The sequence below is a fragment of the Trachinotus anak genome, unplaced genomic scaffold (genome assembly GCF_046630095.1).
Source record: "Trachinotus anak isolate AG129_WGS33_773 ecotype Australia unplaced genomic scaffold, CSIRO_AGI_Tana_v1 ptg000010l, whole genome shotgun sequence".
NCBI lineage: Eukaryota > Metazoa > Chordata > Actinopteri > Carangiformes > Carangidae > Trachinotus > Trachinotus anak.
The window spans coordinates 17871824-17898654 of NW_027273861.1; the positions used below are offsets into that span (position 1 = coordinate 17871824).

Consider the following 26831-nt stretch of genomic DNA (forward strand, 5'->3'; position numbering starts at 1 on the left):
TCACCTATGAAATGTTGTAAAACTGAAGCATCTGAGACATCCTGTCTCAAAAAGATCCACAAAAACTAGTCCATGCTTTTGTAACTTCTTAGTTGGATTATTCTGTATTTTCTTAATATATTGCTGCCCCAACATGTCTAATGACTCTCCTGCTGATCAAGAATGCTGTAGCACAAGTACTACGGATCTAGGAAAAGAGATCATATTTCTCTCACGTCAGCTTCACTGCATTGGCTCCTTGTACCACCATCATATCTGAAAGTACTCACAGTACTGTCTTACCGCACTGGAACACTGCACTCCTGGATTACAGGCTGACTTGAGGTCCATAAAGTATCCAAAGGTAGAAACGGAGGCAGAGCCTTGAGACTTCCCATGATGCACTCCCATGGGTTCCTCTTCCGTCCTCTCCTTCTAAATCTCTATTCATTCATTCCCATTAATGCATGTTACTAACTCAGCATCTTCTCTCTCCCGCAGTTTTGTGCATTCTCTAGAGACCATATAGAGTGATTTGTGCCTCTCAGATTGATGAGAATATCAACCTGTTCTCAGTGCTTAATAGCCATGGGGAAATGATTTTCAAAACAGCTCATATTCACCACATGTTCCTTAACATTACAAGACTTTTTCAGGCACACAGCAAAAGCTGAACAGATTAATGGTGTACATTCAGTCTAGACAAGTATTTATCAAACCCCAGACAGATGGTCTAATGAAGAAATTTAACAGAAGAGAGAGAAGTCAAGAAAAACAGTATTATTAGCCTCAAAACATGGAGGAAATCGGTGTCTGTCTTTCTGGTCACATCAGTCATGCAGAGAGATAGGTTTGGGCCAGAGGCTATAGAACCCGATAATCTGCAGCTGACAGCTGATGTGGAGTTGCTCCAACAATGATTGATTTGCTGGTATATTTGCTATCAGCAAAACTGTAAAGATGCCCCATCATAGTACACAAGTCTGACTCAGGCTGTAGAGTTCCACGTTGCTGAGGCCACTTTGCAGTAAGTCATGGACTGGGTAAATGGCACCATTGTTACTGACAGCTGGGAGCAGCATCTGCAGAAAGGCCGTGGGCAAATGCTCTTCCTACAGATAAGACAGCTGTCATTAGGGTTTGCCCGAGGCTCAAAGGAAGTGGACTGAGTGGTGCCAACAGGCATTTAAAAACCTATCGATTTGTTTGACTGTGCTGGCTTTCTTCTACAATTTACAAACTGACTGTTATCCCTCCTGAATTTATATTACTTCTCTTGGAGAGAAGCATCTGTGTCTAGCGCAGTGTTGTGGTTTCATCTGCTGTACTTAGCTGTCAGTTTACTGTCAGACCACACTTTGCAAGAGTGCCCCCAGAAAAGTGTAGTATATAGTGTCTGCTGTGATCTTGTCATTTCTATCCCAGCCTGTATTAACTGCTTCAAAACTTCAAAAATGTTTCGTTTAAACATTGTATCTTTCTTGTTTCACACATGAGGGGTAATAAATGTACATTGGAGGTTGGTTGGTTTTAAGATTAAATACCTTTAAGTGATTTTATTTCGTCATTAATAAATGGTGTGTACACAGAATGTGGACAGCAAAGTTTTGATTGTTCAGTGGAAATCTATGAAACATTCAACTTGACCTTTTCTTGTGCAACTCATTATCGTAACACTAATAAAACGGCAGTTTCCCCACGGTCTTTGAGTTAGAGGTGCTGTGTGGAGTTTTTTCACTGTGTCTATTCTAAATCCTGCATTGTTTACAACCATGTTCAATAGCTTGCAGGTGTATTGCTGTATTTCTTGGTGTATTACTGCCAGTCAGTGAAATAGTGTGAAAGCACTGGCAGGAGAGTGTGTTACAAATCAAAAAACGGGGAACAGCTCATAAATAAACAGCTCCATAGCAATACTAGAGGTGAAAACCTTTATAAGTAACCTTGAAGCCAGGCTTCCTGTCCTGTACCTTCTGTATCTCTGTGGTGGATGAGTTCCATCTGCCTCTGTTTAGGGTTTTCCCCTTAAATGGCTTTAATGAGGAGGGTCAAAATTGTAGGTAAGTAAAACAATGTTTTCAAATTGCTTTATTTTGGCTCTTCACACAGACCAAATAGCAGAGGTGTGTCAGGTTTGGAAGATGAACCATAACCATTAAATCATGAGGGATAGCATCACTTGCTCAGTGCCTGCAAGCTTCCAGGTTCTGTTATTTGTCTCTCTGTATCCACTTTCCTTAATCTTCCTTCCTCTCACCCTATTCTCACTTATTTTATTGTCCTCGCTTTCTTGTCAATGCACAGAGGAAACAGGGTGTCTCTCAACAGATAGAAAAATATACAGATTATCCTCATCTAAACCGAAACATACTCAATTTTGTTGTCATAAGAGGGGACATACTGAAAGCTCTGTCACTTACTTCACCTCAGAGAAAGCATTGCTCAAAAATAAAGGAGGCAGATTCAAAGTGACAATAAAAAGATGTTGCTAAAATCTTATGATATGCCCCAATTACTTTCTGCTCCATTCTTTTATCAAACTTCACTTGTGCCTTTATGCACTTTAGATTAATTTTCCACATTATCTATTCGCTATTAATGTTGCTTTGTCCCACATCTTGCAGGGTGGCTGACTGGTAGTGCCAAAGCTAGTGTATTTTAGTGATGTTCAGGTGTCCTCAGAGCGTGAATAGATCTTTGTACAGTTTTATTTAATCTGTTTGCTTCTTCACTTTGATTTGGTGGAGCTTGTGATGAAAATAACATCAGAGTCAAGCTGTACTAATACTCTATAATGTAGTTCCTTGTTGTGCTCTGTTATTAGCCATGCTCACAGCAGGGCTACAGGGGATTGAATATTGGTCTTTATTCTTTCCCCCTCTTTATTAATCTATTTTATTCATATGTTTGGCAACCACCTCTCTCTTGGATGCAGGCATTTGATGTGCTATCACATATAATAATATATAATAAGGCCAACATATTATATCCAGCAAGATATGTCCAAATAGGATCATCGATATGTACATTAAAAAATGTCCAGCAGTTCCAAACAGTAGGCTACTTTTCTTTCATTAAAATTAAAGCCCACTCATAAAAAAAAATAAAAAATTCACAACTTCATTCTCAAAAACTCCACAGGGCACCTTTAACTTCATTAATGATTGTCATTATCAAGATAGGGCTGAAAGGAATAATGGTGTCGAGCCACAGCAGTTCAGCGAGATAGCCATGATACACAGGTGAGGCAATAAAAGGGATCTATCAACTCGTTGCTGCTTGTTTTATTATTGCTGGTGAAGTTGACGGTTCACAGCGTAGGCCCTGACAGAATCATGTTCAGATGAAGTGACTGAAAAATGCACCACTGTCAGGAAATTATGTTTTTATAAAGTGCTTTGAACAAGGTATCTCCAGAGCTACAGTAAAGTGCACTCTGCTGCTTTATTGTTAGTGCTCAGTGGTCTATAGTTGATTGTAGGCTTCTGGCCTGGATCAGGAATTAAATGGAAAGCTTCTAACATGCTAAAAAGAATCTTCCCTTGTAAGTTTGGAAACAAAAACTTTTTGAAATGTTTTTACTTGCCTTGAAAGGATGGTGGATCGATGGAAGAACTCATACCAGCACCAGCAGTAAATAATTTGCTCCAACCTTCTGGGCTGCAGAAAGCAGAGGGTTCATATCAGGTTCTCGCCCAAAGTTAGGTTAAATGTAGAAATGACAATTCTTACATAAATGTAATGTTACTACCTGGTAGCTGTCGTCTTCCAACCCAGTCCCCAGGTTAACTCATTAATATAGAATTAATCAGTTCAGTCTGATCTCTATTCTTTATTAGCGGTTTAGGTTATTAGACTTCCTTGTGATTGCTAATTTACTCTGTATTCAGAGCCTCTGAGGACTACTAATTGTTCTGGAAGCACTTATTTTTACAACTTGTAATCATTTACCAAGTCAAAAGGGCAAGGAATGTATTTCATTTCCAATCCATACTGCTAATTTAGAGAGGAAAAACGGAAAGGAAAAAGACAGAAGCCAGTTTACTCAGCTGTGTGTCAAGCATATTTTTTTTAAATCTCCTCCACTAATCACACAGCTTCATGTATGCTGATTTCCTATGCACTGACACTGGTGAGCAATTTAATTACCTGGCATTTTTAATAAACTTTCAGTAAATATTCCACACTTCAGGGATAACAGAGCCAGCTGATAAGAGTGAATAATTGAATAGAGCACAGATATCCCATAGCATTTCTGTTTTTCATGAATAATGAATCACCCCTGAGCAGATGTTAACCTGACAAGACTGATGCATGTTAATAAGCGATTACCCTGACCTTTCACACACTCTCTCACACATACACACTCATCATTTTCGCAGGGTTTCGCAAGAATTGGGATATGGGAATAACAATGTGTGTGCAGTTGCATTTTAAACCTGACATTCAAGTTTCTATGTGTGTGCCTGCAGCTGTATTTCTTCTTTGATAGCATGAAGTGAGTACAGGTCCACTGCAATTAAATAAAACTTTGCTCTAGCTTCTACCATCATGGCAGGGATCCCATTCAACTCTAAAGGCCCTGCAAACCACAAAGCAAGTGTCTTTGCTAGTTTCAGATCAACACAGTTGTCATTTTCCTGTCCAGTGCCCACATTGTTCAAATAGCAAATACACTAGTGCCCATCTGAGCGCCCATGGGCGTGTTGGTCTGAATGTGAGGTGTGGTCAGTCACATTATTGGTGTATTGCTATCTTGAGGCAGTGGAAAGCAATCGTGTGATTGATCAATAACAACCTGGTCTGAAGTCAATGGTGCAGTATTTCACTGTTATTTTAAGGGTGCATTGTCAAGATAGTAACCTGCCTACATATGCAGGCGTACAAAGCACGTATACATTCTGCCTGTTATGCAGTGTACTGAAAATGCACCTCAGATGTTTGCATAAGTCAAGTGGAACATTAGAGTACAGCCTCAGAAGGCTGGAGCCTACTTTGTGGCATATTGTGTGTTGCACAACTTTGCCATGCATCATAGATTTTCCTTTGGACATAACTGAGGCTTTGCAGAGAAGCATTCTTTCTTACTCCCTGGTATATCCACCACAGTGTTTCCCATTCATAATGAACTGGAAATGTATTTACATGTTTCAAAATATAACATAAAAGATGTCTAACATTGTTTTTGTAGCTGCTTCTTCGTAGACCTTTCCCTTCTGGCTGCACAGAGCTGCTGTGTATGTGCCGGGACTGGACTCACTGGCCAGTCACAATATGCAATCAGACCACCACTAATGGAATCTAATCCTGTGTGAAACACTGCGCCATTATCATAGCAGTCTGCCAAGGTGCAAGCACGCCTGGCTTTTAAAGGGAATGGGGAGATGGTACTCTGATTATTTAATTGCATGTTACACCCAAAACACTACCATGATTAATTAAGAGATTAAGTACAACCATGCCCCTGGCGCAGCAACCATTTTTTCTGCTGTTAAACGGCAAAAGTGATATGGACACACCCAAAATGCACTTACGCTTTAGTGCTTTGGACTGTAAAACAATAGCCCTGACAAACTACAAACATTCCTCACACTGATGACATTTAAATTTCTATAGATGGTAGATGAAAATTCAAGATTTCACCAAAGTTATATATTATATAATTATATAATATTTCCTCCTGAGGGAAACATGGATGTGTATACCTAATTTCATGACAGTTCATCTAATAGCTGCTGAAATATGTCACTCAAAACCACAACTGTCAACTTGTGTTGATGTTAACTTGCCACTGGCAGTAGAGGAAAAGTCAACAGGCTGCAAAGTTTCATGTTAATCTAGTTGTAGAAATATTTCAGTCTGGACCAAAGTGGTGGCAGACTGACAGAGCCATCTTGACAGTTTCACTGCTAGTATGGCTAAAAACAAAAGGGCGAAAACATTAACTGTCAGCTCACCCCTGCGTCTTCAACAAGGAGTGCCATCAGCATGGCATATAGAGCTTATAATGGCTGGAAAAAGTGGCTCAGTTAGGATATCAGGGAGATCCCACAGGCTCAGTTATGCAGATACACTGATGCCAACTGCCTGCAAACACCCTAAGCCACAGATTCAACTGCCGCATCAGTCAGGTATTCGTGTACTTATTCCACCACATTTCACACCTTAAGCAATATCCTTTCAGATCCGCCTGATCCAAGGTGAGGAAAAGAAAAATAAACAGGCTTTTCATTCAAAGAGTCATTTGTGTTAAAGGGCTATTGAGGATTTGTGGAATAATTCAATATGGCTGTTGATATACTAAATGGGCATGGTACGTATGTTTGAACCCATATCCTGGCAGTCATTGGAACATGACCCATGTTGATCGCTGTTCTTGATACTTGGAGGATATTAATATACAGTATGTTAATGCTGAGAGTCAACAGTGTCACAGCTGCCATGTCAGACACGTGTTGCTCATGGGACATTTGATCAAGTCATTAGCTAGGGAGGGAGGTTAGTGGTGAGGACTGGACAAGCTAAAGGCCATTTCATAAATATGAGCAGGATGTCAGATGGACGCTACGAACACAATGCATTTTAATTTTTACTTTTCTCTTGGAGGCCCTGTTGTGTACAAGGGAGGTGAGCTACAGGAGCATTTCACCAAATTTTCACTCCCTGACAGTGTAAGAAGCTGTAAACACCACACTGACATACTATCGCTCATTTGTCCATCAGTTATTTGGTGCTGTGTAGGTGTTGTTGACAGCTGAAGTGAATATTTTTCACTGAAAATATTGAATAGCAACTTTAAAGTATTTATGCTAAAGATGTTTGATTTGATGGCAGCCTGTCACTGCCTGTGTGATTGGCGTTCACATGAAGTATGTTTTTCGTGTCCATTTGAAATTTAATATTTTGTATTAAATACGTTTTATTATTATTATTATTTATTATTATTATTTCATGTGTTTCTAGCACGTCTAGTGCTGTTTGCAAGACTGATATACGCTTACTTCCTGGCTGCCAATAATACGGCACTTTGAACCTGTGGCGTCGACTTCAAGAACAGAGAGCTCACTTGTGAAAGTTTGGGGATAATTTTATCAGACTCATGAGTAATTGTTTGTACTGCTGTCAACATGCAGTACCCTGTGGATTATCATTCAGTCCCTTCTACCGATTGTCTCCTAAGCGTCTTGTGTGAATGTGCATTTATCTCCCAACAGTCTGTCTGCATCAGACCTTTGTGCAAAAACTTCTGAGTCATGGCCAGGTGGTCGTCACATTAAATGTCAGTGTTTTCTGATGACAGCCCGGTGACCAGCTGACAAAGACACAGCTTGGACTCTTTTTGACACTTTCACAGTTGGGCTTAAAATCAGTCCATGACTAATAATGTGAAATGCAGCTTCCAGGAGGTTTTTGTAACTCCCACTTGGTATTTTCCCTCTAGCTAAGCAGTGACTCATGCACCCCAGCCGTTTGTTGAATTATCTATTTGTTTGCTTTTTAAAGCTGCTGTCTCGGCTCTCATGGGATCCCGCAGAGCCATAACTGATCTCACATTGACCTGCTTGATTCCAACATCCCTTTTACCACATTTGTTATTGTCTTTGCCTCCTTTATTACTCCACAGCACACAAGGAGAAATCAAAACTAACTGAGAAACCAGTGAATGCCTCTGCTGACTCTCTCTTGTGGGCAAAGAGTTTAACCTTTAATTGATCTCACTGAGATTATGCACTGCAGTCCCATTCACCTTTGCTCCTTTGGTGAATGAAACAAAAGTGTTTGGGCAGAAGAGAGGATTATAGTTTGTGAAGTCTGTGGAGCGGTAATGACAACTGAGCCTTCAACTTAACATCAATTACTGTATGAGCCAAGCTGAAGAAAAAATTTGTGAGTGGCTCCATATGGAATATGGTCTTCAAAGATTCTTCCTGCTTTTGAAAAAATTGCGAGAGACCCTGAAATCCACTGGGCTGCTGCCACAGAGATCCACTCCCATGCTTTGGTAATCAATTTTTCAGCCTGTAGCCAGGTTCAAATATTTGATGTTTAAGTTTAAGACTGATGATGACAGGATTTTGGATTTGTGAGGCCTTGATGCTGCTCGGCAGAGATCTTTCATCTGTCATCAAGTTTAAATATTTAATTCTCCTTACAAATGTGATAAAATAAATACTATATACATGCAGAATCTCGACTTTTAAAAACATAGATAATATTTCTGTGTCAATCCACTATCATGGCAATGGGAACACTGCAATGTGATAAGTAACATGTGGGGAGGATCATAATGAATCCCCCAAACTCCAACATGAGGCCAGTGCATACAGTCACAGAGTGTGTGCTCAGCCTTCCCTCTCTCCCAAGAACGTGTAACCATCCTACATATGACATATCCTAAAGTGCTCCTCTTGTCTTTATTGCTGCAGAGCAGTAAATGAGTTTTTGTAGAATTTTTACAGAGTTCTACTTATTCATTTTCAGAAACAACTTTAACGAGGAATGTGAAGACAACAAAAGCAGGCAGAAAAAGCTCTGTCGAGGCTGCAATCCAGGAACACTTTAAACGGGGAAGATAAAAGTGCAGCACACAGAAGTTAAAGACATGCTCAGCTGAGCAAAAAGGAGGGATGTAGGATAAACCAAAGATACTAGCTATGATAGGCTGCCTGGCTACAGTAACAAAAGCAGCTTCAGTTCTGGGTGACCAGCTGACATTTTCCCCGCCACCTACCCTGTCTGTGTTTGGAGAATGCTTTGTGGCAGGTGGTCTGTGATGACTGCCGACGCCTCCATGGCCATTGAACCTCAGGCTGCAGCTGCACAGGCAGTCAGCACCATGTGGGAGCTGTGATAAGAAAATGTAGATCACTGAAATGCGCTTGGCATTCATGCATACACACACTCCCAGACAGATGCACACATCTGCCAATTTTGAAAAACATTCCCAGTCCGCTCACAAGATACACATACTCCCACACACAGACACAAAAAAAACTGTTGTTGTGCTAAAACATCACAAAATGAATGTATAATCTATAGTGTTATATGCTGCTGACCATATGCAAACGTTCACATGAGCATGCTAAGTGGGTGATAAGCTTTCTGTTGAACTGACCTCTTAAGAGACTGTCTAATGACCTAATGACTAACCCTAACCCTATCCCTAAGCTTAACTGATTAAAATGAGCTATGTTAACATTCAGTGCCCAAGCAGAAAGTAGAGTTGGTTTTACTTTAACGATCAAAACAATTATTACAAGTGCAAAGTACTTGGTAAATGGTAATTAAAGCTGCACTAAACAATATTTGTATTTCGGCAATGATTGAAATGTGTGTAATGTGAATGAACCCAAGTTGTTCAGTACAGGATTGTGCGCAAACACCACAGCGGAACACTACAACTTGAGGTCTGTTGCCTTTATTGCACTTTAAATGAGGACATTACAGTAGAAAAACCATTGTCAATAAGGAAGCTGCAATTTATGTAAATCTGGTAAAAGAAGAAAATTAAAAGAGAAACTTCAAAAATTCCCCTTTCTTTTTTTTTTTTTTAACATTATCTGGAGCTAAATGTGAAAAAATAATGCTGTTAATTTCAATAGGCACAACTTTACAATTGGCGCCCCATACTAATAGGACTGTTCTTGGATATTGAAAAAGCGTATGACTGGAAAGAGGGTGTGCTTATTAAACGTCATGGTGCAGGTATTAATGGCAGATTGTTTTATTGGCTAAAAGATTTCCTCAGTCATAGGTTGATTCAGGTGACTGATAGGGGAGTTTTTTCTGAAACTGTTGACATTGAAAATGGTACGCCCCAAGGCCATTAGTCCCTTCCACTTTAATGATAAATGACATCTTTCAAAAAGGTCACCAAGATTTTGGGAAGAAGGTGAAAAAATTGTTGGTCACGCCATGTTGGACAGATGGATGTAAAGCTAACATGGAAAACAGCTTGCAATAAACTTTGGGCTTGAAAAAGACAGTGTGACAGGTCTGTCTGGCCTCCTTTTCCTTTTTGATTTCCCCCTGAACCTGAGGTACACTTTTCTTTGCTTACTCAGATGTGTAACAGAAATCTTCATTGTAGTTATGTTTAGAGTTGATTGATGTAAATTAATTTTTAAATGGTTTATGCAGAATCTTACTGATCTAAAGATCTAAGAACCCGGTCTCTGGGAAAACTGGATTTGGGGTTTATGTGGGCGTTCTTCGGATCCAGCAAAGCATCTCCATATCTAAAAATGTGTCTGTTTTTCTGTTTTTTCAGATGAGCTTGTGGCAATTTTTTTTTGGCCATGTGACGGATAGAGCTGGTCAAACTTGGCTTTGTGAGATGGGACGTCAGGGGCCTACCCTGACCTGCTCCTCGATATTTTGTGCTGCTTGTTTAGGATCTGGGCGGTCACTGAGACTTTTTGTGGATAAGTAAGCAATCTCTCTGGAGTCATCTGTTGAAAGGAAGAGGCTGATGATAAACTCTGGGAGGAGGGATGGTGTTGATTAACTAGGCTGAGACTGGGGCATTGTGGTTTATAGGCAGCTATTTGGAAGTGATAGACAAACACGCGGACGGTCTGTGTCAGTGTGGAAATTTGGAAACAGCTCATGTTGTATTCTCAGAAAAGAAGTGAAAGTGAATGGAGTTGTCAGATCTGGGTCTTTTGTCTTTTTCTTTCATGTAAATTTCCTTTCATCTGAAAAGAGTTTCCATCTTAATGGCAGAGCAGGCTTAGGATGTCCTAAAAAAAAAAAAAATAGGATAAATGCAAATCCTTGTCAGTGGAGGGCAGCACCACGCTTTACAGCGTACCGTCTGTCTTCAATTCTTCTAGAGGAGAAGAAAGTGCTTCACGCCAGTGAAATATCTGCGGTGGAGACACGTACGCTGCGCGCTGCAGTCTTTGTATTCAACTGGTTCCTTGTCAAAGCCTGAGGTAGGTCTATTACACTAATGAAATGAAATATCTGTCGCCGGTTTGCTTTCACGTAGCTGCTGTTTCATGCAGGAAGAAATTAAGCTCTGATGGCACTTACACGCTGTCACCGACGTGGATCGACCCTTAGATCCAAAAAAAAAAAAAACCTGCCATATATCCAGACTCCAGCATCTTCACCTTTCGAGAGCAGCTCTGTAAACACTGAAATAATCATGAACGCGTGCGAAAAAACGTCCTGGCTCTTTTCTGAAAGGAGCTCAGTCGTGCAACCCAAGCTTAATTTCCGGATTCACTGATTAAGTACAGTACTTAGTGTAAAATATCAGAAATTCCCTTCACGGCTTCCCATAGTTCAAGATGCTAAAAACGAAGAGATAATAGATGTAGTTTTTAATGACAAGAGACATTGAAAAACTCCAAATCCTCACAATGGAGAAGCGAGACTTTCTAAAATTCGATAAGTTCATTAAAAGTATTGTTGCTGACTCGTCAACTGTTGATCTAAAACGTTACTACCTGTTTCTGCATTATTAGTGGATTATAACATCCTGGTTGGAACAATCAAAAAATTCCTCATCAGTGTCCCACAGTAACAACAGCAATACTAATTATGAAAAATAAATAAATAAATAAAATACACAATGGATAAAATAACTAAATTGGATTCTTACAGAGACACGTAACTGTCACACTATACATTTTATCTTAAATCATCAGAAATTGATGCTCTTATTTTGTAAGTTACTGCAAGAAAAATCCTTCTTTTCCTTTATTTGACGTGTTTTCCTTCAGCACCGATGGCAGCGAAGCATGCCAAGCCCAGCTTAAGTCACTCTCAGGTGTCTGAGATGATGAAGAGGCTCTTCAGGCTGACGCCATCAGAAATTCGCTCTTTGCCCAGCTACGATGACCAGAACTTCTACGTGGCCCCTGTGGAGGGTGGCGAGTATGTCTTGAAGATCATGAATGCTGAGGACAGCAAGAACCTCGCCCTGATTGAGGTGCAGACATATGCTATGTCTTTCCTGCACAAGAATGGTCTTCCTGCACAGACAGCCATGCCGACCACCTCAGGACAGCTCATGAGTCTGGAAGAACTAGGTACGATAACAGTCACACCGTCCAGACATGAGGAGTATTTCATCAAACACATTAGAGAAATGCCCTTTAGTTTGTCTGAAAACATAGATACATTAAACTGATTCGGTCTTGACTGATGTCCAAATGCTTCATAACATTTTCTCTCTCAGCATTCACTTATGAATCCCTCCCAAAGTAACATGCAGTTTGCATCACAAAAAAAAAAAAAAAAATTCAATGCATGGAATACCTTAGAAATAAGAACAATCCAGGATGTGTGGAAACATTTCTAAGATGAAATAGCTGGAGATTTTGGGTGGAGGATTTTATGAAATGTAAATAAGCTGTGCAGGTAAATATTCTGACACTCTTCTAACCTTTGGCCTAAATATATAACATTATAATTATTATTACATTATATTATTACTGTGGGCATTACGTCATTGTTTTTACCATCCCATCAATTATTTGCAAAGCTTTTGCTCTCAGTGCAAATGTATGAGGATAATATTTAATTGCATATTGTTTAATTAACAAATTGGCAGAATGATCTTTTGAGTTCCTCGCAAATCTCAAATAAGTCAGTTATACCTTGGGCTGTTAATGTTTTTTTTTACGGCTTAACTATGCTGAACAAGGCATAGCTTTATTGCTCTGACATGGCAAAAGCAGTCAAGCAGCTTTCAAAGACTACTTGTAAAAACAGCTCATTATGTAATAATATTAATTTATGACAGCGTGTACTGTGAAGGAGTGCATGCATTGTTGTTGCAGCAGTGACTCAGGAGATAGAGCGGGTCATCAATCTCCAGCTTCTCGAGTCCGCTTGTTGAAGTGTCCTTGGGCAAGAAAACTGAACCCCAAACTGCCCCCAGTGTATCATCTGTGTGTGTGTGTGCGTGTGTGATAGAGAAGCGCTGAATGTATAGAAAAATCACTGTGTGTGAGTGAATGGGTGAATTTTGCTTGTAGTGTAAAGCGCTGTGGGTGTTTGACAAAACTTCAAAACCGCTAAATAAGTGTTGTGTTAAATCTGTGTTTTAAGTAAAGGGTTCATTATGTTTAGAGATAAAAGTAAAGCTATTGGCTTTGCATTTGATGCAGTGTTTCCACACTCCCATATAATACTGTGATGATATTTAATGATTTATGAGAGGAAAATTCATATTTTTACCTGTTTCTGTACCACCTGCTGCATGAACATTCATTCATGTACGTCGAATCATGAAAATCTGGCAGCTTCAGTTTACAACATTTTGCTGTTTGACAATTGATGGAAACAGATCAGTAGGATACTGTATAATATCCAACATCAGTATGTTTGTCTCTGAGCATTGTGAACATGCTGGAGTACCTGGAATTGGCCTCAGTGTAGATGCTGTTTAAGAGAGCTCATAAAGATAAGTGACTACTTATCTATTGGAGGAGGTACAGTCACATGTCCTGCCTCAAGGCAAAAAAATATTTCTCTTTAATATTAATACTCACACACTCAGTTAAGTGAGGGAAATGGCTGTAATACTAATCCACGTATTTACCTCTGGCAGATTGTGGCAATGGCTGTCAGAAGTACCTGGTGCGGCTGTTGACTTATTTGCCTGGAACTACTATTTCCAAGGCTCCTGTAACACCACAGTTATTGTATGAAACCGGGAAGACAGCGGCCAGAATGGACCAAATCCTGCAAGAGGTATAATCGTGACATCAACTGTTAGATCATTTACTTAGTACTTGGTAATTAGTACTACTGTACATATATATATATATACATACATATATATATATATATATATATATATATATATATATATATATATATATATATATATATAGATATATATATATATTATGTTGGTAAAACAATTGCACGAAACAGTTCACAACTGATGAGAAAGTTAAAGTTACTTATCCTCCTTTTACTCATGTCTTTTACCTTTTCTTCTGCCTTCTGCTTCTCAGTGTTTTTTGGTTGTTTTTCTTTTTTCAGATGGAGCACCCTCATCTCAGTTTGCTGCAGAGGGAGAAGTTCATATGGAGTCTGTCAAATGTTATCCTCCTGGAAGCGTACGTCCATTTATATGATGGAGATCCTCTTCAGGAGGTTGTGAAGTCTGTCATTCATCAGTACAAGACCTCTGTGGTCCCGAAACGCTCCAGCTTCCGCCAGTGTGAGTACAATATCTGCTCATTAGATTCTCTCCTGAATACTTTTTCCTGTGAAAGATAATTTTTGTTATTACGTCGTTAACGTGAAACTGTTTAGTATGAGCATCTGTATTCGTCACCTTCATATATATTTAAAACCGGTGCACCAGGGAACTGGTCATACTGACACTCCTTTATTCTCCTCTGTTCACCTCCCTTGACACGGCTGGGACTTTGTTCAAATGGTTCCCATTGGCAGCTTGTGTACAGTCAGCAGAGACAAGATATGACATTGAATATATGAGTGATGATGTATTTCAGCTCCCATCAACAGTAGCGTATTATTTTTTTCTTTTCCAAGGCATTAACCACGGCGACTTCAATGACCTCAATGTGCTCGTGCAACCTGATGAGAGTGACGGCTACAGGATTTGTGGCATCCTTGACTTTGGGGACATGAACAGCGGCTACTACATCCATGAGCTGGCCATCACTATCATGTACATGATGATAGAGCATCCTAACCCCATCGAGGTGGGTGGACCAGTCATCGCAGGCTGGGAAAGCGTTCTTCCGCTCACAGAGGTGGAGAAAGAATGCCTCTATGTGCTGGTGCTGTCCCGCTTCTGCCAGTCTTTGATTTTAGCTCGTTACTCTGTGACCTTGCAGCCGGAAAATAAAGAGTATCTGATGATTTCATCCAGGAAGGGTTGCCACATCTTCCGTCAACTCTGGGAGCTCGGAAAGGAGCAGGTGGAGAAGGTGTGGTTTCAGAGTGCTGCTCAGTTCAGTGACAGAAAGTGAAAAATATGTGAGGGAAGCCATTCACAAATTTCACTGCACAATAGGAGGATTCCACTGAGCCTTATATCGAGGTGAATTACAGTTTTTAGGACCACTAGTTGAGGACAATAGATTTCATTATGACATTTACAATAATAATACATAATACCTCTGACCGGTGAATGCATTTAAGAAACTGAATCATGTTTAATAAGTGTCTGATGTCATCCGGGTTTACACACTTCACCGTGCTTGTGTACCAAGGTGCTCCTCTGTATGGTAACAGGCTACCGGGCTGGACATTGGACTTATTTTTGACCAAGCCAGAGATGGTTTACTGAGATCAGATCAGTCTAAATGATGCAGGCAATTTCTGCATCCGAAATAACTCCCCATCTGCTGTACAGTGCAGTATATATACTGTCTGTCATTATTTTGCTTGGCATTTTATAGATTCAGACATTAACGATTGAGTGACACTACAGCTGCCAGTCATGAAGCAAAATGGCTGTGATTAATAAGTGTCTGAAAATCGCTATGGATCAAGCTATTGAGTTTCTGTTATATGGGGAGGAAATGAGTGAGTATGGGAGTGATTTTGGTCACAGCCATTGTGTCTGCAACAAAAAACTGCATGTACCCTCGGCCTAACCAAAATTCTGTAAGCATTAAGTACAATCACTACATTATCAGTTTAACTTGACTCATAATTTGTAAATCATGCTTACATTATAAATAATATAAATATTTTTGGCTCGACCAAAACAGTGAGGCCAGTCTTACAAATGCCATGTCCATGATTGACTGACTGACTGACTGACTGACAGACTGATAAAGTTACACAGTTGGTCGGCTGGTAGAGTGATCCTCATTGGCCATTCCTCTTGCATTCAAACAGTTTCTATTGCATCATCAGGGAGGTGTGACAGATTGTGTTAACAATTTAGTGCCTTTGTCACTAGATTTCCTGACTTTTCAGGGACCTTCAGGGACCTAGCAACTTTTTGTTCAAAATTTAGCAACTTTCCATAGATAAGCACGGCTTGTATTGCCCTGCGAGTGGCTGTGTATTAATACACTGGTTTATTAGTATGTCCCTTTACAATGTGCTGTACAGATTATGCAGTGGTAAAAGTTCCTGTCCACAACCACAAAGAAACTTGGGTTGATTCCCTGTAGCTGGATAAATTAACACAATTTGATGTGTGTTTGTGGAGAGGAAGGTTCACATCACATCTTGTGCCTTAGTGAAAAACCTGTGGAAGGTTTCTGTCCATGTGGGATAAATGCGCACCATGTATCCATAGGTCCCTTTAGTTCACACAATTTGTGTGTAACTAAAATCTGGAAAAACAATCCCTTTTTTACTATGTGTTTGTAATGGTAATGAAATATAAAAGACAAGGAGACCTGAGGCACAATGTGACAGGCTCCAGGATCCTCTGCAACAGAAGATGATTTAATGCTCAGGTAACATTTCAAGAATTTGCAATAAGCCATAGGTTCAGGTTAGCAGTCCTACAATTCGGATTGTTGTCCATACAGAATGTTCTGTTTCAGTGGGAAATTTAGTGTACCACAACTTTTAAAATGTGTAATGTCGATACTTTTATACTGTGTTTCAATTATCTCAATAAACAAAAGAACAATTTCTTAAAGAGTCTGTTAAGGTTTTTTCAATATGTTTATTTAGACCCGTGTTTTTCAGCCAGTGTGCCGTGAGACATCGTCAGGTGTGCTGTGGAAAATTGTCAGATTTATATATATATATATTTATATCTACTTGCTGCAAATAATCTGCCATCGTTGAGCGTCTGTACCTTGATTGTAGTGGTTAGCTAAGTGATTCAATCCTCTTCCATGTCAATAGGGGCAGTAGCGCAATAATGACCATATGAATTTAAGACAATTAAGGTTTCATTTGCACTCGTTGCGTAATTAGACTCTGAACTAGGCCCTGGACTCAATTCTGACCCAGATGAAGGGCCTAGTATGAGTAAAGTTCAGAAAATAACAAAAACTGTGAACTCGAGGCAATACAGCGAAAGTTACCTTTCCTTTGGATTTACTTTCACTGGGGATCTGAGTGCACTGACTCCGTTATGCTTGGTGTGTGGAGGGAAACTGTCTAACAGTGCCCCAGACATCGAAATCATAGTTTTACAAAAGATACTCGTCAGTGGGAAATTAGCTTTGCAACTTGATGAGTGTACGGAAATTAGTGGACATACTCAACTTTTGGCCAGTGTTCTTTTTTGAATCAGGACGCCATCAGGGAAAGTTTCCTGTTTTGCAAGGCATTGCCAGAAAAAGCAACAGGAGAGGAAATTTTTCAGGTCACGTCAGAATACCTCGAACAAGCAGGACTTAAGTGGGAAAACTGCAATAGAGTCTGCACTGGTGGTAGCAGCACCAAAACAGGTGGCAAAACACTGAATTAAACCATGTATGTGTGTGTGTGTGTGTGTTAGTGGTGAGAAACCGTTAGAGTGCAACCGCATAATTAGTTTTTGACCTTAATCCATTTCTTGTGAACTGAAATGAACAATATTAGGATTAATATTGTGACTGATCGGTGTGTGTATTGAAAAACACAGATTTAACAAGCAGTGTTATGTGAGATCAGTGTCACCACGCAAGCATGCACAGTCAGGAATCAGTCAGAGAACAGCATGAGCCAAGTGAGACCAAGTTATTTTTCCTCATGTCGGTAACATATTGTATAACCGCTGTATATAACTGGTGTGTGGCCAGTTTTAAATGTACCGTTCTACAGCTGTCTCATTCATCAATAGCTCAACTCCTGCACTGGGGAGTGTTCTTACTTTCACATTTTTACCTTTATCTCTTGTCTAGTAAATAATTACGTTGTATAATCTTTGACCTGCTTTGTAAAACATCTTCGAAATTACTACACTGAGTAACAACAAGTCTGAGCAGTTACCGCCCATCTGTTATAAAACACAAACACCACCACATCTTGATCTGTAGAAACTAAAAAGCTTGCTGGTTTGTGGATGAAAGGGTCAATAAGAAATCACTGCAGGGTAATCCTTGTAATGATGTATGATTTCACTTGGCACCTTGTTGTCATGCTGCACATGCAAACTCTTAAAACAGCTCTATAAATTCCATATGACTCTAATCAGTTAGATCCCCAGGAGCCTGGCTTTCAGTTGAGCTGAAAGACCACTGAACCAGTCTGAACCTCTGTATTGCAGGATACTTTGTATAGTAACAGAGTGAGGATTTCTTTACCAGCTCCAGGATGTCATGACGCCTGTTATTTCTGTGACAAAAGCAAGAAGTGAAGCCACTGTAGGGATAGGGATATATGTGAGATTTAAATTGCCCATTATGAAAAGCTGTTAAAACATGTTACATCTGAAATTATGTCAGCGATATTTAACAATTTAGTAACTCTATCATGGACTGTTACTGCATCACTTTACACTACTGATTACATTTGGATCATGGATGGTGCTTTTAGGTTGTGAAAATTGTTTAATTCTCATTAGCACGAATGTCCCAACAGATTCACGTAACAAATCTTTCTCTCTGCTGTTGCACAAATTGCTCTAATCCAGCATAATCCAAAGAAAACCACAAACAAACCGCCATCTTAAATGGTTTAAAAAATCCTACAAAATTCTAAACAAATACAGAAATCCCTCCAAGCTGCAGAAGCCAATAAATCTTTGGAAAGCATAAAACGAAGAACCCGTGTCATTTCACTGTTTGCTGGAGCCTTAAAGCCAAGAGGTTAATCACATTAAATCTCTACAACATTTCAGTTGCAAATACGACACCATTGTATGTGCTCTTAGGTACACAGATGCATCATTTTTATAAGTATATTATAGATGAACACTTGATACAACTCACCTACTTTTAACATCTCTGAGCTTTACATTATAGAGAATTTAATGTGTAGAACACTTTTACCAGGGAGCTAGATTTATTTCACATTGTGGACTCACACTTTTATTATTATTCATAGAATCAGTTCTGTCTGCTATTTACTCATGCATTTTTTTGTTTAGAAAAGGGCTTTAAAAAACTGTAGTGTACTATATAGTGTGTCCTGCTTTCTTTAGTTCTGGGTAAAATCTGGTGTAATACTGCCCTCAGGTGGTCCTCATATGCTCCTACTTCAAATGGACCATTTATGTACATCATGTGATTACAGTAAAATAATTGTTGTATCCGACTTTCTGTGCAGCTGTGGTACAATTTTCATTAAAATTTATAGAAATACTGTCTACAGTAGTATGCTCAACAGTGAGTAAAAAGTATAAACAGAACCATAAATTGACAGCACAGTTCAAGACACTTAACTTATTGGTTAATATCTCAGCAGCACAGGTAAATGAGAATAATAAAGCTGCTATAGGATCTACAGTACTATATTGTTGTAATTCTTCACCTGTAATCAGGACATATCTGGTATGGTGACATGAAACTTGACATGTTGTTTCAGGTTATTAAACTTCCACTTGTTCCACTGTGTGTTTTTAAAAAAAAAAACTGATTTGGGGCTGTTTGCCAAAACTCTCAGAAGCATAATTCCTTAACAGCCTCATATACTGTACAGTGTGCAGTGTTTGATTTAATGACCTTGTTTAAGTGTGTTGTGTTTAAAAAAAAATAATCCAAAATCACTTTGCTAAATTCTAGGCATTCAACACACTTACTGCAACAGTTGTTTACATGACATACAAGCACAATGAGTAATATCTCTCCAGTCTGTGCTACAGTGTGTTTACCATTTCACTGCAGACATAGCAGGGGTCTCTGTTAATGATAAAGACCCACTTTGTTGTAGGGCTACACAGGAAGTCAATAAGAATAAAAAAAGGAAAGCTAGCCAATTAAAAATGGACCTAAAAGCAAAATGATATCAGTGTTTTCTGTCTTCTTTAGGTTAGGTGAACAAAGTTTGCTCAAAAGACTTGTGGGGGATCTGGTTTTACTGGCCTCTCCACAAACACACAGATTGAAATCTGTTCAACAGTTTGTAGCATTCACACTCTGTACTGCCAGCCTCTCACCTCCTCCACATTGTCTGATGATGGGTAAGTGCCCTTGTTTTCTTTGTTAAATCAATGGAAAACAATACTCGAAATACTGTTTCATCTAGTTAAGGTCAGCACCATTATTGTTTGCGTGTGAGCTGTCTAAGTGCTGCAAAAGGCTGTTGAGACATTGTAAAAACAAAGTAATCTTTGATTTCAAGCAGCAGAATGTGGTATATATGTACAGCCCAACTACTGGGCATCAGGGATCAACTGGGAAACTAACTGAACTCAACTCAACTCAACAGAAAGAAAGGAAAAAAACATACACTCACAGACACCTACATCTGAATTGCATTTAATAACGTAAAATATTTTCTAAATGTAAACAGGAGAGGATATTTTAATTATTTTAGCATCAAGAAAATATAAATTCAAGATTAGATATTAGATTTCAGTAGTAGCATGAGAAACAACTTGATGCTTTGAAAAAAGATCAGAGCCTCATTGTACCTAAGTCCACTCTTGTGTACCCTAATACATTGATGTAGGCTTGTGGTATTTTATCGATGTAGATTTTTAAATGTAAATCACATTCTTGTGAAGATAAAGAAGAACTGGGGAAGTGAATAATGAACAAGGCCCTCAACACCCACACGTGTATCAATTATTCTGGCTTCTGCTTAGTTAGACATGGGGTGGAGCCATTCTGAGAATGGAGGGAGTTCATTACACAACGTACAAAGAGTTCTGTCAGACTTGCATCCGCCTCTGCAAGGTTTCATTCCACCCCTTATTGATTTTCATGAACCTATTGTGACTGCCAAACTAAAAAATGTGTTTCTGGTTTTGCTGGGAACTTTGGTAGATTCACAAGTTCACAGTTGGTGAGACTATCCAAATACTGTCAGACTCTGAAAGTTTACTTATTTGTGCAAAACTGTTTTGTAATTTTACTGTTATGTACAAATAATGCCACAGCTGTCAATCCAAGGCCAACACTCACCCTGCAGCAAGCAACCGAACTGACACTGCAAGTTTATGGAGTGACAGTAACTGACATCACCACCCTGCCCAGTTATATCGACCAGAACTTCCTTGTGGTGGACAAGGAGGGTACCAAGTACGTCCTGAAGATCCTGAACTCAGAAGACAGCAAGAACACCACCCTGGTGGGCGTGCAGACTCTTGCCATGTCCTTTCTACACCAACATGGAGTTCCTGCTCAGACTGCTGTGTCCACCACCACAGGGCAGCTCATGAGACTGGAGGAAATAGGTATTATACTAATGACCTTGGGCAATACACAAAACAGTCCAGTTGCAAAACAAGTTAAAGTTCTCAGAAGTAGCATACCCCCATCGCCATGTGCAACTACTCGTGTAGCAAACACATTTAAATTAAAACAAACTTTTCTGTCCTGTACATATGGAAGTCATAAATACATTACCATTAAATGGCCCCAAAGAATGGATCTTTATAAGAGAAGATTAATGCCACTTTTACATCTTCCTGTTAAAAATGAAGCCACATCCAGCTGTCCATTAGCTTACCTTAGCACAAAAGATGAAAGCCAGGGGACACAGCTAGCTGGTCAAAGGCTAATTTGCAGGATGCAAATATCTCCATGGTAACATAGCCATTCTCTGCAGTGGTTGTGTGTGTCTGTGCATGAAAAATGTTTGCATCGGGGCCAACCACAATTATGCCATGTCACAGCTGGTATCGATCTTCTCATATAATTCTCTGGTAGAAAGCAATAAATGTATTTCCTAAAATGTCAAACAATTCCTTTAATCAGTTTTTCCAGACACAGAAACCTAAAACTAAACCCTCAACTTAATATAGTTGTATTGAATTGAACCAAGACAACACTTTTGTCTTTTGTCTTTGAACTAAGAGAATATTTGTGCTGCTACTTCATACTGTGCAAGGTATGTGGATGGCTGCTGCAGTTCTTGGTACAGGAGGCACACTGAAGCTCTGTTGACAGTTTGAGGGCATTTGAGAATAAGTTAATAAGAGAATTTGAGGTATGGCCACATTCAACCCTTGGGGCTTCCTGACAAAAAAAAAAGCTACAGTAGGTATGCAGACTTTCAAGCCTTCCCACCAGTAAGGTTACAAAAGCTGAAGCTGACTGTGGAATGCCACTGATCTCTGTTTCATTTAGTATTAGGAGATTGTTTGTAATGCTGAGACACAATTGTGACGTTTTGGTTATTAAATCAAAAGTGATTAATTTTACAATAATATATACGTAATATTATTTGTACACATTAGATGTTACAGATGTTTGACTTTATTGTTTAATGAAGAATGAAGAAGAGCATCTCTGAACACACAACATGTCGAATCTTGAAGCAGATGGGCTACAGCAGCACAAGACCACACTGGGTGCCACTCCTGTCAACTAAGAACAGGAAACTGAGGCTACAATTTGCATGGGCTCATCAAAATTGGACAATAGAAGACTGGAAAAACATTGCCTGGTCTGATGAGTCTCAATTTCTGCTGCAACGCTCAGAATTTAGTGTCAACAACATGAAAGCATGGATCCATCCTGCCTTGTGTCAAGGTTCAGGCTGCTGCTGGTGGTGTAATGGTGTGGGGAATGTTTTCTTGGCACACTTTGGGCCCCTTAGTACCAACTGAGTATTGTTTAAACACCACAGCCTACCTGGATATTGTTGCTGATCATGGCCATCCCTTTATGACCACAGTGTTCCCATCTTCCAGCAGGATAACGCACCATGTCACAAAGCTCAAACTGGTTTTTTGAACATGACGATGAGTTCACTGTACTCAAATGGCCTCCACAGTCAACAGATCTCAATCCAGTGGAGTACTTTGGGTTGTGGTGGACCTGGAGATTTGCATCATGGATGTGTAGCCAACAAATCTGCAGCAACTGCAGGATGCTATCATGTCAATATGGACCAAGATCTCTGAGGAACCTTGTTGAATCTATGCCATGAAGAATTAAGGCAGTTCTGAAAGCAAATGGGGGTCCAACCTGGTACTAGCAAGGTGTACCAAATAAAGTGGCCAGTGAATGTGTGTATATGTATATATATCTAGGCAACCTTATATGACTCACAATACTGTAGTGAGTCATACGTGATTATCTGCTTGACAAGACTGAGTATCTGTGCTTTGCAATGCTGAACACTTCTTTGGGAAAAACACTTTTGATACTGATGAACCCTAAAACAATGTAAAAAAAAATCACCTCATTCCAGCGCATTTATTTTGTAAAACCAGCCCCACCTGTTTTGCCCATTGTGAATAATCCAAGAGAAAACACAGGCCAGGCTTTGTGTCTGGAATTAAACAGTATTAAATCAATCAACTAAGATAATTTCAAGCTCTAAACCAGACTCTACAGAGTTGTGACACTGTACTGAACTGAACATGTGGCTGTTTTTGTATCCACCCTACCTTCTTAGACTGTGGACATGGTGCTCAAATCTACTGTGTCAGGTTGCTATCCTATCTGCCTGGAAAAACCATCGCAGAATCTCCAGTCACGACGAGGGATCTTCATAATGTGGGCAAGTTGGCTGCATCCATGGATAACATATTGCAACAGGTACATTAAAGATCAAATTCTATTAATGGGATATTTGGAGCAGGTGGTTGAAGCAGGACGACTTTGTCCTCCACAAACTAACTATGTCTGTCATTTGTTGTTGATGCTGACCAGTTGGTTTTTAGAGCTTTTTTCCCTGTGGCTGAAAACAGAGGTATCAGTCTGGATATGATTCTCTATAGATAGCTGTAGGCGAGCAACCTCTTTCACATAATAAAAACAGTGATTATTTTTAAAGCTGCACTTATCAGTATTCTTGTATGAACAATGGCTCAGTCCCATTGCTCTCTTCAAACCTGTTTCCAGCTAAAAACCTCTAGAAAACCCCACTTTTTACCACCTGCCAGCACCAAACGGCAGATAGTCAAAGTTTGAACACAGTCGAGTATTCCCATTCTAAAGATCCAAGACTGTTGCTTGCAAAAATGGAGCTGATGAAGACCAAAAAAGAAATATAGGGAGAGTAACTCTTTATCACGTGTCCAGAAGCACAACTCCAGATTCATACTAATTTTGCATGTCTTCTGGATGTGTAAATAAGAAACCCTTTGCTAATGCATAGCCACATCTGCTTTAAGAGTACAATATACCAAAGGTGCTGTTGGGTTTTGCCCCCGAGCTGCCATAAATAAGGTGTCAAAAAGTTATGATTAAAAAAGACTTTCATTTTTCAGCTGGTATCACCAAACATTGAGGTCTTAGAAGAAAACAATTCACCTTGGAGTTTGTCCAACATTCCTGTCCTTGAGGGCTACCTATCAGTGATGGATGGAGATCCCCTGCAGGAAGTGATCAAAGCAGTCATTGAACAGTTTAAATCACATGTGCAGCCCAAACTCAGCTCTTTCCAGAAAGGTAATGCAGATAACAAGCCGACATTCATTATATGCTGCATATGGTTCACTGTGTTTCATTTTTCTGTGTGTATGACAGAGTGAATACTAATCCAGCCCAGTAAACCTAGAAATTAAGTTTATATTGGAGGATTCCATGACGTGTGATTTATGGCCAATGTCTATTGACAATGCAAGAAGCAAACTAAACTTACCCTAACCTCAACCATACAGGAGCTGCAATGTGCAGGTAAGAATTTGAAAATGGGGATTGGTAGAATCGCATTGACATGGGCAAGTCTAAATTCACCTGCACTTACTACCATTACAGACACTTTATGTGAGGCTGCTACCAATAGCAATAAATACTAAAATGGTAGAATTACTTAAAATAGATGTACAGTTTTCCCCTGCAGTACATTTAAAGACACAATGATACTAAGTGTTCTCTTGTCTTATACAGGAATAATACATGGGGACTTAAATGACCAGAACATCATTGTCATACCTGCTGCCAATGGGCATCATGAGGTATCAGGCATCCTGGATTTTTCTCTACTCACAAATGGATGCTACGTGTTTGAAGTGGCAATAATGATCACGTACTTGATGCTGGAGAACTCCAGTCCTTTGGATGTAGGTGGAGCAGTGCTAGCGGGGTGGGAGAGCATTATGCTGCTCAATAATGATGAGAAGGATTCCCTCTTCCTGCTGGTGCTCGGTCGGTTGTGCCAGTCTCTGGTTTATGGAAGGTACAATGTCAAAAAATACCCAGATAACAAGAAGTATCTCCTGACTACAGCGAAGAATGGGACTCGGCTTCTCACCAACCTCTGGGAGCTGGGCAAGAAAGAAGTTGAAAGGAAATGGTTCACAGATGCCAGCACATACTCAGACAGTTAATGAGCATTTGCATCTTTAACCAGGAGCTAATGAGGAAGATAGTTTGTTAGGTATCTTTTACACTTTAAATCAGTCACTGTGTAACAGTTCTGATTGTGATCTACATTGTATTTCTGAACCTGTTCGGATCAAATTACCATATTTGATTCAATTTTTTAAAGATCAGAACTGGTTTCAATCCACCTCTAGCCTTTTAGCTACTATATCTCTTTAGTTCACCAGGAATCATGCACCTTCTAAATAATGGCAGCAGAAAGCCTGGACCAAAATTCTTTTATTAACAACATAATAACATAAAAAACTACAGACTTGATAGTTAGTTGTAATTACCTTTGATAATTGATGACTTACCATTTACTTTAAAATGCAACTTTTTAAAACACGGTACACTGATCTTTATTCAAACAATCTTAATTTCAGTGTAACCAGTCAAACTTGTATTATGTATTGTTTTATAAACCAAATAAATATTAAGACTAAGACTGAGGCAATGCCTCTTTGCTTCTTGCCTTATTTGATCATTTCTGCAGTTGATCCTAGTGTTGTGCATAACACACTTTTCTTTAAGTTTTGAAAAAAAAGTAAGTTGATATAAATTACATTATTGTAATTATAATGTGATTTTATTGGTCCCAGAATAAGAAGCAAACGCTGACCTTCTCTGCAGAGAAAGCTGTAGTGCTGAAAAAGAAAACATTGAACACTAGATGGAGACACTAACCCACTTATTCCACCTTCCGCATAAAAGGCTCCTTCTGTCTTTCAGACTCAATGTCTGAAAAACCTTTAAAGCCCCACAGTTGTTTGGGACCACTTGAGTAATTTTCTCTGATTTTACCTGAGGGGGTGAGGGCTGAGGTGTGGAGCCACCTCATATCTCATGATGTTGTATGAAATTTTTAGTTTGTGGAAAGGGTGAGTGATTTCCATCACCCTCTTCATGTGAGAAAATGTTTTTTTTTTTCAAAAACAAAAAATAGGACTTAAGTGTTAGATTAACAATGTAGTGTGAACAGGATGTTGCATAAAGAGCACCTTTCACATGACTGAGACAGTATAAATGGAAAAAAAAAAAACATTCAAGGGCCCAGACCTGCCTCTCAGTTTGATACCTGTCTCATCCTTCTGAGTAAACCAGAGAGCAGAGCTTACAGGAAAGATGCTGAATGATACTGTTGAAGTAGCAGAATTTTTTTTTTTTTTTTGTCTTTCACTGTATCTCACCTTAGCTTGCTGCTGTGCTCCAGACACCTCAGCCAGAGCCCTATGTCAACACGCCGGACACCATCACACTTCACGCACACACACACATACACAGTCACACACACCTCATCTACCTTTCTACATTTCAACCTCCCACCTCAAAGGCACCATCTGCCCTCTGCCCCCGCTGCAGCTCGCGATATGTACCTCCACTCATGCAGAAAAAGTCACAGTGTGCGTCTGTGAATGTCTGCCTGTGTTCATGTTTGTGCTCCGTCTGTTTCACTGTAGTTCGAGCACAGCGAGCCCAAAGAGGCATAGATCTGAACCTTTGCACTGTTTCCACAGCCACTCTTCT

General features: G+C 39.6%; 2 protein-coding genes and 1 long non-coding RNA gene across 3 annotated transcripts; 2 read left to right on the forward strand and 1 right to left on the reverse strand.

The window, feature by feature from the left end:
- Positions 1-1524: 1524 nt before the first annotated feature.
- Positions 1525-11448, reverse strand: LOC139627275 (uncharacterized). Its single transcript, XR_011692545.1, has 3 exons — positions 11017-11448; positions 8711-8824; positions 1525-3639 (listed from the first exon to the last, which is right to left on the reverse strand). It is a non-coding gene; the product is annotated as an uncharacterized lncRNA (long non-coding RNA).
- On the forward strand, positions 7663-16585 carry LOC139627271 (hydroxylysine kinase-like). Its single transcript, XM_071488050.1, has 5 exons — positions 7663-7866; positions 11712-12020; positions 13547-13689; positions 13987-14167; positions 14506-16585. Exons 1-5 carry the CDS (start codon positions 7842-7844, stop codon positions 14946-14948), a joined length of 1101 nt encoding a protein of 366 aa, XP_071344151.1. The 5' UTR covers positions 7663-7841; the 3' UTR covers positions 14949-16585.
- A 126-nt stretch (positions 16586-16711) lies between these two features.
- Positions 16712-25855, forward strand: LOC139627270 (hydroxylysine kinase-like). The gene is made up of 5 exons (XM_071488049.1): positions 16712-20002; positions 20924-21220; positions 23392-23534; positions 24209-24389; positions 24831-25855. The coding sequence occupies exons 1-5, from the start codon at positions 19822-19824 to the stop codon at positions 25268-25270; spliced, it is 1242 nt and encodes a 413-aa protein (XP_071344150.1). The 5' UTR covers positions 16712-19821; the 3' UTR covers positions 25271-25855.
- Positions 25856-26831: the final 976 nt, after the last annotated feature.